Below are 12652 nucleotides of genomic sequence, written 5' to 3' on the forward strand. Positions count from 1 at the left end.
TATAGGTGTAAATAAACCCCGAATAAATTGTTAAAATATTAAAATTAATCTGTTAGATTTCTACACGTTTTTAATTGTTCCATGAGATAAACGTCATCAAATTATGTGTAACCCATCTTTTCAAACTTCCTGTAAACAATACGGTGTTTGCTTAGATTTTAGAGTAATGTAATATAACTTAAAAACTCTATTTAACCAGATATTTGTATTTAATTTTGAGATATTCCTATCTCTATATTTATATTAAAGTTTGAACCCTAATTGCCTTAGCCCGTGTAACCATGTCAACGTTTAGTAGCAAAAACCATAAGCGATCTGCTGGAGATTTAGTGGACCACATTAGCAAAAAGGTCAAAGTTGACACATCTGTTTCAGCGCCGAATTCGGTATGTTTGTATTTGTAGAACTGTGTACATGCATATATTCAGATGTTAATGTTTAGTCCATCTAAACATTCATTTGCCAAGTGTTTAATCTATCTTTTACTAACCATTCAGGTGCTAAATGTTTGGTCCATCTAACCAATGACGTGCGTATGTTTAGTCCATCTAACCCAAGAGGTGCTAAATATTTAGTCCATCTAAGCATTCAGGTGCCAAATGTTTAGTAGAGCTAAACATTCAGGTTCTAAATCTTTGGTCTATCTATTACTAACCATTCAGGTGCTAAATATTAAGTCCCTGTACCATTGCCGTATTGCTTACACCAAGCATTATGTCATTTAAACTTTTCTATTATAGCTCATATCAAATCTATGTTTACTCATTGAGGTAAAACATTTTGTAATTCTAACTTTTAAAAGTTGACTATGTACCCATCGAGTAGGACGGCGGTTGGTCGAGAGCTTGACCCAATAGTCTCGAGTTCCTATCTCGTTGCGGACTGAAGACTGCAAGAAGTGAAAGCACCTACCCAGCTCTGATGGTACTTAATTCACGTTAGGGAAAGTAAAGGCGGATGGGCCGAGGTCAAGAGATATTAGTCCTACTTATTTTCCCTATGTATCTTTACTAATTTCACTAGTGAAATTAAATAATTGATATTCATGCATTGTCATCAATTAATTTTTAGGCACGAGATATGACGTTTCTAAATGAAGGTACTAAATGTATAAACATTCTTAACTTCATCATTAGGGCTTTTAAGTAGGTCATCAATCAGCTCTACGACTCAATAAAACCTGGATGAGCCATAGAACTGGTTGGTGACATACTTAACAGCCCTATTTGTTAAACTTAAAACTTGCAGGCGGCCCTTGCTGACTGGAGCCAGCTGCCGTACGAGATTCTGCTGCAAGTCTTCCGTTACCTGAACGACAACAGCGACAAGTACCACGCTGCCCTCACGTGCAAGTCCTGGCTCCGACCACTCTCAGAGCCTTCCCTGTGGAAGTCCGGAGATTTTGTTTTCAATGCAAAAAGTGGGACAAGAGCCATCCGATTTGTGAGAATCGCTGGCCAATCGTTACGTCACGTTAAAGCTGATTACCCAGGTGAGATAATTCATGTTAGGATTTATATTTTAATAAAATAAATATAGAAAACTTTATTATAACAAGCTTAAAAAATAATTCTCTTTAGACTTAGCTATCTATTGTGCAGATGAAAGAGAGTTCATATGTTTCTTGACCTCGGCACATGAATGAATAGTGTGGTCAGCAATTTGCTCAGTCGCCTTTACTTTCCGTAACATAAGTTAGATATCTATCAGAGCTGGGTGGACTCAAGGACATTTTACTTACTTAGACCAGGATTTGAACTCGAGACTTTCAGGTTAGTAGCCTAGTAAGTACTACTTAACCGATTTCCGATTTCTCCATAAAAGCACAAAGGTTTATTTAACTATCTGGTGCATGTCATGGGCGGAATGTTACGAGCCAAATTTGGAACACTTTTACAGGACTGATTAATTTCAAACTTTTCACGTAGGTTTAGACTCGAACACAAAGTTTATTGATATAACCTGTCACTTAATTAAATGGTTAATTAACTTTTAAAAATGTGTTCAATTGTTGCGCAATTCCTTTTTCAACGCGGTTATTTTCTATTTAAAAAATAAAAATTTTAAATTTGATTTTATAAACATGTCTATAGCCCGATTGGAATCCAGTTCCCATACCTGTTAGTGTTATATACGAACATTCGAGAAAGTTTAGGGTAGATCACTACCGTTAATTAGAATATAGAAATTTTTAAAATAAATTGTCTTTCTAATAAAATTAAATAATTAATATTCATGCATTGTCATCAATGAAGAGCGTATCGGAAATATTCAACAAAATCGCTGTATATAAGTGGGTCAAAATTAAGTTACAAGATTTGCCACAAACCCACAAACAAACAAACGGACATTTTGGCCTAAATAAAAGCTTGTAAAGAGCATAAAACTTCTTGCACATGAGTGGCAATATTTTCTCTCTTGAAGAACGAATATGTTTGCTTTGTTGTTTACAGAGTCGAAAGACAAGGTGTATTGCAACGAGGAGTTGTACCAGTTTCTGGCCAACTTAATCAACTCACGCAACCAGCGACTAGTGACCTTTAGGTTGACCAACTTGCAATATTTGAAGAACTTGGAGTATTCAGGGGTGAGGAAAACAGATGAAATCATCGATCTCCTGAAAAAGTTACTTAATCAACAACGACAGCTGCGTGTGTTGGATCTTAGTAACAGCAAGGTGCCCTATAAGACAGGTCAGCCATCTTTGTCTGATGTCTGTCCAACATGGTCAGCCATCTTTGTCTGAATCTATCCAACATGGTCAGCCATCTTTGTCTGAATCTATCCAACATGGTCAGCCATTTTTGTCTGAATCTATCCAACATGGTCAGCCATTTTTGTCTGAATCTATCCAACATGATCAGCCATTTTTGTCTGAATCTATCCAACATGGTCAGCCATTTTTGTCTGAATCTATCCAACATGGTCAGCCATTTTTGTCTGAATCTATCCAACATGGTCAGCCATTTTTGTCTGAATCTATCCAACAGGGTCAGCCATTTTTGTCTGAATCTATCAAACATGGTCAGCCATTTTTGTCTGAATATATCCAACAGGGTCAGCCATTTTTGTCTGAATCTATCCAACAGGGTCAGCCATTTTTGTCTGAATCTATCCAACAGGGTCAGCCATTTTTGTCTGAATCTATCCAACATGGTCAGCCATTTTTGTCTGAATCTATCCAACATGGTCAGCCATTTTTGTCTGAATCTATCCAACATGGTCAGCCATTTTTGTCTGAATCTATCCAACATGGTCAGCCATTTTTGTCTAACGTTAACCACCATCGTCTGTCATGTATGGTTTTATTAAGCGCATGTATGTGTCAAACACACACATATACTAACCCTAACATACAACATACTATAAAGAACTTAACATCCTACAGGAATGAAGCTGTTGGTAACCTACCACTGTCCATACACAGTCCATACTCTTGTGATCAATAAGCTCTTCCAGAATTATTCAAATAGCCGTCAATATATACCAGATTTCGTCACCACTGTCTGTAGTTTCAAAAACTTGTCAGGTACGTTATTTATTGTTTCCAATTAGTCTAGGCTTGATTTATTTCATGTTGTGATCTATATTCACTACGTTGTAACTCTCAAATATGGAGCTATGTTTACTTTCATAGCGCCATACATTGTAACTTTACACCTGAAGCTATGAATACTTACATCACACCCCACCTTGTAACTTTACACCTAAAGCTATGACTACTTACATAACACCACACTTTTACACCTGAAGCTATGACTACTTACATAACACCATACCTTGTGACTTTACACCTAAAGCTATGCCTACTTACATAACACCATACCTTGTAACTTTACACCTAAAGCTATGACTACTTACATAACACCACACCTTTACACCTGAAGCTATGACTACTTACATAACGCCACACCTTTACACCTGAAGCTATGAATACTTACATAACGCCATACATGTAACTTTACACCTGTAACTATGACTACATAACACCACACCTTATGACTTACAGACCTAGAGTTGAGCTATGGCTACCTGTGTGACGACCTACTGCTCCACCTGGCCAGGACATCAACCAGCCTGAAGGTGATGACCATTCGAGCAGACGGCTACACCAGCGACCTTGGTCGAACAACCGCTGCAGCATGGAGGAAGCTAACAGCAGCATGTCGTGAGCTGAGAGCAATGTTGTTCATCAAACCCAAATCTGTGAGCAGCTTACAATAAACTATGCGACATATCTTTAGGTTAAGAGGCTTTTATAAGCACCAAATAAACAAGGAAATAAACATCAGTTTATTATAGATGTAATTATAACACCTGTGCTGTTGTAGGCATGATTCGTGCTATTTACCCCACACTAACTTACTTCATATAATCCCAGCATTCAATAAAGACTGCCTTCACAAAACCCAAATTTCAACTACACGCTGCCTTCATATAATACCAGCATTCAACTACACACTAACTGCCTTCCCTTACCCCCAGCATTCAACTACACACTAACTGCATATCATTCCTGCATTCAATTACATACTAACTGCATTCATATAATGCATACATTCAATTACATACAAACTTCCTTTAAAATTCCTGCATTTAATACACACTGACTGCTATGTATACATAAGTTGTTCTTTTGGCAGAGATCAGTAGAATAATGATAGTGTCATCTTAATACTAACAAAACAGGTAGTGCTAGTATGCTCATACAAAGTTATCCATGGTCTCGTCAGCACACTATTTATATAACTACGTGCCTACTCGGAAAAAACTAATTCCCCCCCCCCCCCCAGCGCTAGTCTGGCCGGCAAAAGATGCAAAACGCAATGATCTTGTTAACTACGCGAAAGGCTCAAATTAAATATTGTTAATAGCGGCGCAATGGGCTCACATTTTTTTAGCGCAATTTCCATTCTGGAGAATTGCGTTTATTAACCCGTCATTTCTGGATGGATGGATGGATGAATGTATGGATGTGTGTCCGCAGCTTTAAGTCGTATCTCCTCCTCAACGAAGCAATATCGATGACTAGTTACAAAAACAATTATGTTAAGCAAGTTACGAGGATGAACATAGGCCATAAAAATTCCGGTATTCTTTCATGGATTTCCCAGAAAAGCCAAAAAAAAACCTCGAAAAAATGCAGTTTTTGGCCCATATCTCGGCAACCAGACCACTTAGCGACTTGAAACATGTACCAATCGATTCCTGCCATAATTTAGAACAATATTGCCGAAGAAAGTTTTCAAAAATATCCTTTCGTTTGGTCACAAAATGTTTTTTGAATTAATTAAAATTTGGACCGAATTAGTAGGCATTTTATGCAACCACACCACACGCGTCATCACGTTCAATAGCTGCGCCATCACGTTCAATGGCTGCCACATCACGATCGGTAGCTAGGCGCGCAATGGTGTTTAGTCATGTTACTCTATTGTAAATAAAACATGTAAAATACTGAAATGTTTTTTTTATAAAAAACGTTTTAATAACTAACCAATGGTTTTACTAACCCTGCTCTTGATTTACGCTACGACAGAGCTATTTTTAGATAACATAAGGAAATTGCGCTAAAATTGTCACTAGACTTTTTTTAATTACTTGTTTATGTGATACATTTTTCTTCCTTGAACAAAACTATCTGTACCGTTTAGTCGAGCTGCCTAGCTTTGGGTGGGTCGTCAGGGGTTGAAGGTTTATAGTACATTTAAAGTATATCTAGTCTAAAAGTTAAGAATAAAATATTTTTTTCTTAATCCCTTTTAATAGCTTACTTAAATCTACTATTTAAGTAGGCTATTAATCGAGTTAAGTTACCTGACAAACAAAACAGGTAAATGTAGCGCTGTGAGCATTCGCATCTTACGGTTACAATCGGGATTTATATAAACCTCACTCGCTGCAGCTATTTTATTTAGATATCATCAGCTGTTCCCGTTCGTGCCCAAAACACATGATGCAGAGGACTTTTGATTACCGTACTTGAGTTAGGTACCCATCAGAGCTGAGTGAACTCGGGTTAGCAGTCTAGAGTTCGACCGCTAGACCCTACCGTCCCAAATTAATCTCTCTATAGTGTAGTGTTATCTCACCATAATTAATATTTTATTATTTTACACGAAGCCTTACTGGACATGTTACAGCTTTCGTTAAATGTTACGTCTTGAACAAGTCTTAGAGAAGTTATTTGGTTACAGGAATCCTACTTTGATCTGGCCACAAGTTCTATGCTCACCCCGTCAATGCCTCTGTGTCAAGTCTACTGGGACGCCGGCGGGGTTATCGCTATACAGAACATAGAACAGTTCTTTCAACATGTGGCACGGCACTTTAAGGTTGGTCAAACAGAACATAGAACAGTTCTTTTAACATGTGGCACGGCACTTTAAGGTTGGTCAAACAGAACATAGAACAGTTCTTTCAACATGTGGCACTTTAAGGTTGGTCAAACAGAACATAGAACAGTTCTTTCAACATGTTGCACGGCACTTTAAGGTTGGTCAAACAGAACATAGAACAGTTCTTTCAGCATGTGGCACGCCACTTTAAGGTTGGTCAAACAGAACATAGAACAGTTCTTTCAGCATGTGGCACGCCACTTTAAGGTTGGTCAAACAGAACATAGAACAGTTCTTTCAGCATGTGGCACTTTAAGGTTGGTCAAACAGAACATAGAACAGTTCTTTCAACGTGTAGCACGGCACTTTAAGGTTGGTCAAACAGAATATAGAACAGTTCTTTCAACATGTGGCACGCCACTTTAAGGTTGGTCAAACAGAACATAGAACAGTTCTTTCAACATGTAGCACTTTAAGGTTGGTCAAACAGAACATAGAACAGTTCTTTCAACGTGTGGCACGGCACTTTAAGGTTGGTCAAACAGAACATAGAACAGTTCTTTCAGCATGTGGCACGGCACTTTAAGGTTGGTCAAGCAGAACATAGAACAGTTCTTTCAACGTGTAGCACGGCACTTTAAGGTTGGTCAAACAGAACATAGAACAGTTCTTTCAACATGTGGCACGCCACTTTAAGGTTGGTCTAACAGAACATAGAACAGTTCTTTCAACATGTGGCACGCCACTTTAAGGTTGGTCAAACAGAAAATAGAACAGTTCTTTCAACATGTAGCACTTTAAGGTTGGTCAAACAGAACATAGAACAGTTCTTTCAACATGTGGCACGCCACTTTAAGGTTGGTCAAACAGAACATAGAACAGTTCTTTCAACATGTGGCACTTTAAGGTTGGTCAAACAGAACATAGAACAGTTCTTTCAACATGTGGCACTTTAAGGTTGGTCAAACAGAATATAGAACAGTTCTTTCAACATGTGGCACGCCACTTTAAGGTTGGTCAAACAGAACATAGAACAGTTCTTTCAACATGTAGCACGCCACTGTAATTTGTGTTTATTTACAGAATGTAAATTATCTTTACAAAAAAAAATCATTTTGACCAGTTTTTGTGTCTTCAAATATCTCTCGGGACATGGGGTAGGGATAAACATTTGCTAACCCCCGCCGCCCCCCCCCCCCCTTCATCCACTTCGGGTAAACTAACTGGACAGTCGGCAGCATTACTGTATTAAACAAACATGGAAGCTTCCAAATCTTTGATATACCAATAATCATATTTGAACTCAACTGATGAGTGTTTATGTTTTCACAGACCACCCTACAACATCTGGAGCTACATACTGGTGTCCGTCTAGACATGGAATGCTTTGAAGTGTTGTTTAAAAGGTACGCCAGCACCAAACGTGGTGTGGTTTCTGTGTATATGCTATATATTTTCAATAACAATTTACTTCAGTTCAAATCTAGTTCTGATGTTGACTTAAGTAGTACACTATCGTATCTAGGGTGTGGTGAAGTTATATCATTGTGTATAGGTTCAATGAGATGTTTTTATAGGCTTTTGTTTTGGTTTACAGTGTCAGTTTTATTGTTTGTTTGTGGGATTTGGTAAATAATGTAACTTAGTTTCGGCCAACTGATAATGTAGCAATTTAGTTCAGGATTTGCTGATACATCTGTCTCCGGTGATAGTGCAAGAATATTTATTAGTTAAACTAGTTACAAATTAATAAATTCAATAATAGAAAGGAAGATAAACAAGATTAATTTTCTAGAGAATAGCTGGCCATCTAAGGAGAACTTTTATCACGGCAGAGTGATTTTATTTGCCTGCTGTTACCTAATTTTCAAAGCATTTAAACTTTTCTTTAAGGGTTTATTTTTTATTGTTTAAATGAATAAAGTGAGTTGTGTGTGTGAGATGTGTGAGCTAATGTGTACGGTAAGCAAACAAGGGGCCAATATGTTTACAATGACCACATTACCAATGTATGCTTAACGTGTTAGATACGATATGAGTTTCTGATGTGTGTCATACATGTATGTAATGTTATTCCTGCCCTACCTGTGTGTCCACAGTTTACAGCCGTGCACAAATCTGGACAACTTGTCACTAGGTTTGACCTGTGACTTGAGTGATGACGTAGAGATGTACACGACAGCCATCAGAGATGTCATGACGCGATGTCCGGTCTCATGTGACGTCACACTGAACGGTCAAGCAGTCAAATAAAACTGGTCAGTCTGACACGGTTGGTGGGGTCAGGAGAGTTCACCATGTTGGATCAGTTCACGAATGGTTTTAGATCGTTATTAAAACAATGTTCTACACAAAATATTCTGTTTTTTTTTTTATTTCTTAATCAAACAAATATAAACAATTCTTTACTATAATAAGCTTTAAATGAAATGAAAATAAAAACAAACTTGTTTTATCCAATAAAAGCTTGCGTCGCTCATAATGTTTCTTACAAATTTTACCCACCACAGCTTTTATAAAAGAAAACAAGTTTTCTTGCCCCCCTTTCATCCCCACTCCACCATATCGGAAATTTTAATTGCACCCCCAAAACTTGCCGCATTGATCACGTTTCTACAAAATGTAGTCCCTAGACAGATAATTAAAGGTATATATGAGAATTTTGTATATGAATTTTTGAAGTGACTAATTGATTGATTCAGTAAATTTGGTGTAAAACAAATATGTTTAATTGAGAACCATCGAATAAAAAAATATTTTAAAATTTAAGTGTTAGTTTACGTTAATTACATTAATTTTTTCTAATTACACCTCACTGATACGGAAAAACATAATTTTGCACTCTTGTCCGTATATCTGTGTGTGTGTGTATGTCTGTGTGTAAACACGATAACTTGAGTACCGTTACAGCTAGGTTGATGAAATTTCATATATAAGTATTTTATCGAAATCGTAGATCCTTTTTATTTCTTGAGCTATTTCCTATAACCGGAAGTGTTACTTTTTCTACTTTGAATTATTCAAAAGCCTATAACTTGAGTACTATTTCAGATAGATAAAATCTAACATGTAAGTAAAAGATCTAATTCTCTACCTTCTGTCAAATTTTGAATAATTTCCGTTGACCGGAAGTAATAATTTACGCTATTTCCGATTTCATGTAAATTAATAAAGTACTAATAATATTGCGCACTATTATGCACATTTTTTTTGGTGTTCGCTTGGTGCGCAATTCTTTTTTCTATGAGATTTTATTCTATTTTTAAAAGTTTAAGTAATTAAAAATCATGTCTATATTCCAAGTTATATAAGAATATTCGAGAAAGTTTAGGGGAGATCACTCCCAGTTTATTTTTTATTTTGTAATACGACTCAGTCCAGATAGGATGCAATGATCACACACCGAGGTTTAGTGTATTCTGGGCCTGACCCAGAGAGACAACACAACACACTATTGTGTGTATAACTCATGAACTGTTGAACGCAGCCAAGTTATAACGTGTTATGTTACACAGGTCGAGGTACAGGTAAATAGTTGTTAAGTAGTAAATATTTATGATGTAGATAACATATCATCTACAAAATGACAACCCATAGCCCTTTATAACGCTTATAGTCTTGCTAACTAATTCACTTACGGCCATCGGCTCATTGGGTCTTGATCCCACGACACATTAGGTTGTACTGCCGTGCCGTCTTGCAAGTCTTGATCTCACGACATATTAGGTTATATTGCCGTGCCGTCTTGCAAGTCTTGATCTCACGACACATTAGGTTATATTGCCGTCGTGCAAGTCTTGATCTCACGACAGATTAGGTTATCTTGCCGTGCCGTCTTGCAAGTCTTGATCTCACGACACATTAGGTTATATTGCCGTACCGTCTTGCAAGTATTGACCTCACGACACATTAGGTTATATTGCCGTCTTAAAGTCTTGATCTCACGACACATTAGGTTATACTGCCGTCTTAAAAGTCTTGATTTCACGACACATTAGGTTATACTGCCGTCTTACAAGTCTTGATCTCACGACACATTAGGTTATACTGCCGTCTTAAAAGTCTTGATCTCACGACACATTAGGTTATACTGCCGTCGTGCAAGTCTTGATATCACGACACATTAGGTTATATTGCCGTCATCCAAGGCTTGATCTCACGACACATTAGGTTATATTCCCGTCTTGATCTCAAGACACATTAGGTTATATTGCCGTACCGTCTTGCAAGTATTGACCTCACGACACATTAGGTTATATTGCCGTCTTAAGGTCTTGATCTCACGACACATTAGGTTATACTGCCGTCTTAAAAGTCTTGATTTCACGACACATTAGGTTATACTGCCGTCTTACAAGTCTTGATCTCACGACACATTAGGTTATACTGCCGTCTTAAAAGTCTTGATCTCACGACACATTAGGTTATACTGCCGTCGTGCAAGTCTTGATATCACGACACATTAGGTTATATTGCCGTCATCCAAGGCTTGATCTCACGACACATTAGGTTATATTCCCGTCTTGATCTCACGACACATTATGTTATATTGCCGTCGTGCAAGTCTTGATCTCACGACACATTAGGTTATATTGCCGTCTTAAAGTCTTGATCTCACGACACATTAGGTTATACTGCCGTCTTAAAAGTCTTGATTTCACGACACATTAGGTTATACTGCCGTCGTGCAAGTCTTGATATCACGACACATTAGGTTATATTGCCGTCATCCAAGGCTTGATCTCACGACACATTAGGTTATACTGCCGTCGTGCAAGTCTTGATATCACGACACATTAGGTTATATTGCCGTCATCCAAGGCTTGATCTCACGACACATTAGGTTATATTCCCGTCTTGATCTCACGACACATTAGGTTATATTGCCGTCTTGCTAGTCTTGATCTCACGACACAATAGGTTATACTGCCGTCTTGATCTCACGACACATTAGGTTATACTGCCTTTGTGCAAGTCAAAATTCCCCTACATAGATCTCCCAGAGGTCACATGACATGGAAAGACCGGTAATAATTAAAGGAAAACAGAATATAAAAACTTGCGGACCCACATCACGTGCAACCAAATTAGATCCTGATAAATGCACGTTAGCAGGTAACACTAGTATTGGTTACAAAATTCAATAATTAAAGATTTCTACTAGACTAGAACTGCATGAATAAAGATAGTCACACAAACGCACAGTTATTCGTTTTTGTTTTAATACTAATGATAGCGCGATAAACATCATTACTTCAAAAGGAAATATTATTTTAATCTATAACAATTAATTAATTAATCCTGTTCAAACACATTTAATTTGCATTGTCAACAAGTCTTGACCCGCTGATTGAATGCAATCGTTCTGGTAGAAGTGGTCAAAATATCGCTCGTCAACTCCGACCCAAAGAAATAAACAGATTAAAGAAGTTAATTATATTGTGAAGGAAATAAATGCAGGAATCATTATCAAACACCTAAAAATTTCGTAAAAATGTAATAAAATAGACAGATGTATTTATCCTAATCTATATACCTCCAAAATCATTAGAGAATTCAAATGGGGGGGGGGGGGGGGGACTGAGTTGTCGAAAAACCTTCCATCATATTGTTGACATGGAATAAAAACGAGCTTTTTTTAAGATTTTGTAATCAAAGCGACCATAAAAATAATAAAACATAAAAACTTAAGCCTAAAAATTATTCAGATAGTTAAAGGCTTTAGAATCAATGTTATAAAAGTTGTAAATCCAGAGAACTTGAAAGTAATTGTCTGAGTTTAAGGCTACATTTCTAATTATTTTCACTTTCGTAAGACTCCGTGATTGATTTCTGACAGCCTCAAATCAGTTTTTTTTTTAATTTCCTAAACTTTGCAGATACAGTTTTTAATTAACGATGCAAATTTAAACCATATGACTTAGGTCTCGTTTTTTCGCTTACAATTTGCATAATAAAATGTATGCTAGCCTATCGAATAGCAGGATGCCGTTGTTTATGTCGCCATTACACGTGAAAACCAAATTGTCTTTAATTTTCTTTTACTTTTTATTTAGTTACAGAAAATATTTTTAAAAAAAATACATCCAATCTTTAGTAAAGTCCGAAAAAACAGACATGATTTTAAAACCATTTTAGTTCTAACTAAACCGGGCATGATTTTAAAAATATTAAATGGGCCTCTCGAATACCTTTGAGACTTTTCTCGCTCGGGTCCATTGAAGTTTGAGATGTCAAAGTGCTTTCATTGAAATCATTCAATAAACGTCATCAAAACTTGTGTAGCGCAACAATTTCAACATCCTGTAAACAAA

At 37.0% G+C, this 12652-nt stretch overlaps 1 protein-coding gene across 1 annotated transcript; it reads left to right on the plus strand.

Annotated features, from left to right (window-relative positions):
* Positions 1 to 192: 192 nt before the first annotated feature.
* Positions 193 to 8650, plus strand: LOC131938855 (uncharacterized). The gene is made up of 8 exons (XM_059297079.1): positions 193 to 386; positions 1249 to 1492; positions 2454 to 2677; positions 2991 to 3222; positions 4010 to 4206; positions 6198 to 6335; positions 7671 to 7744; positions 8438 to 8650. Exons 1-8 carry the CDS (start codon positions 282 to 284, stop codon positions 8589 to 8591), a joined length of 1368 nt encoding a protein of 455 aa, XP_059153062.1. The 5' UTR covers positions 193 to 281; the 3' UTR covers positions 8592 to 8650.
* The last annotated feature ends 4002 nt before the right edge of the window (positions 8651 to 12652 follow it).

The sequence above is a fragment of the Physella acuta genome, unplaced genomic scaffold, assembly GCF_028476545.2.
Source record: "Physella acuta isolate Inbredline_101_S28 unplaced genomic scaffold, ASM2847654v3 ptg000258l, whole genome shotgun sequence".
NCBI classification, from domain to species: domain Eukaryota; kingdom Metazoa; phylum Mollusca; class Gastropoda; family Physidae; genus Physella; species Physella acuta.

Excerpts from the sequence above, each read along its gene's own strand:
- LOC131938855 (XM_059297079.1), top strand. The coding sequence starts at position 282 with ATGTCAACGTTTAGTAGCAAAAACCATAAGCGATCTGCTGGAGATTTA. Across the intron at positions 2,678-2,990 it reads TGGATCTTAGTAACAGCAAG|GGTCAGCCATTTTTGTCTGA; the intron begins GTGCCCTATAAG and ends TCTATCCAACAG. Across the intron at positions 3,223-4,009 it reads GTCTGAATCTATCCAACATG|ACCTAGAGTTGAGCTATGGC; the intron begins GTCAGCCATTTT and ends TATGACTTACAG.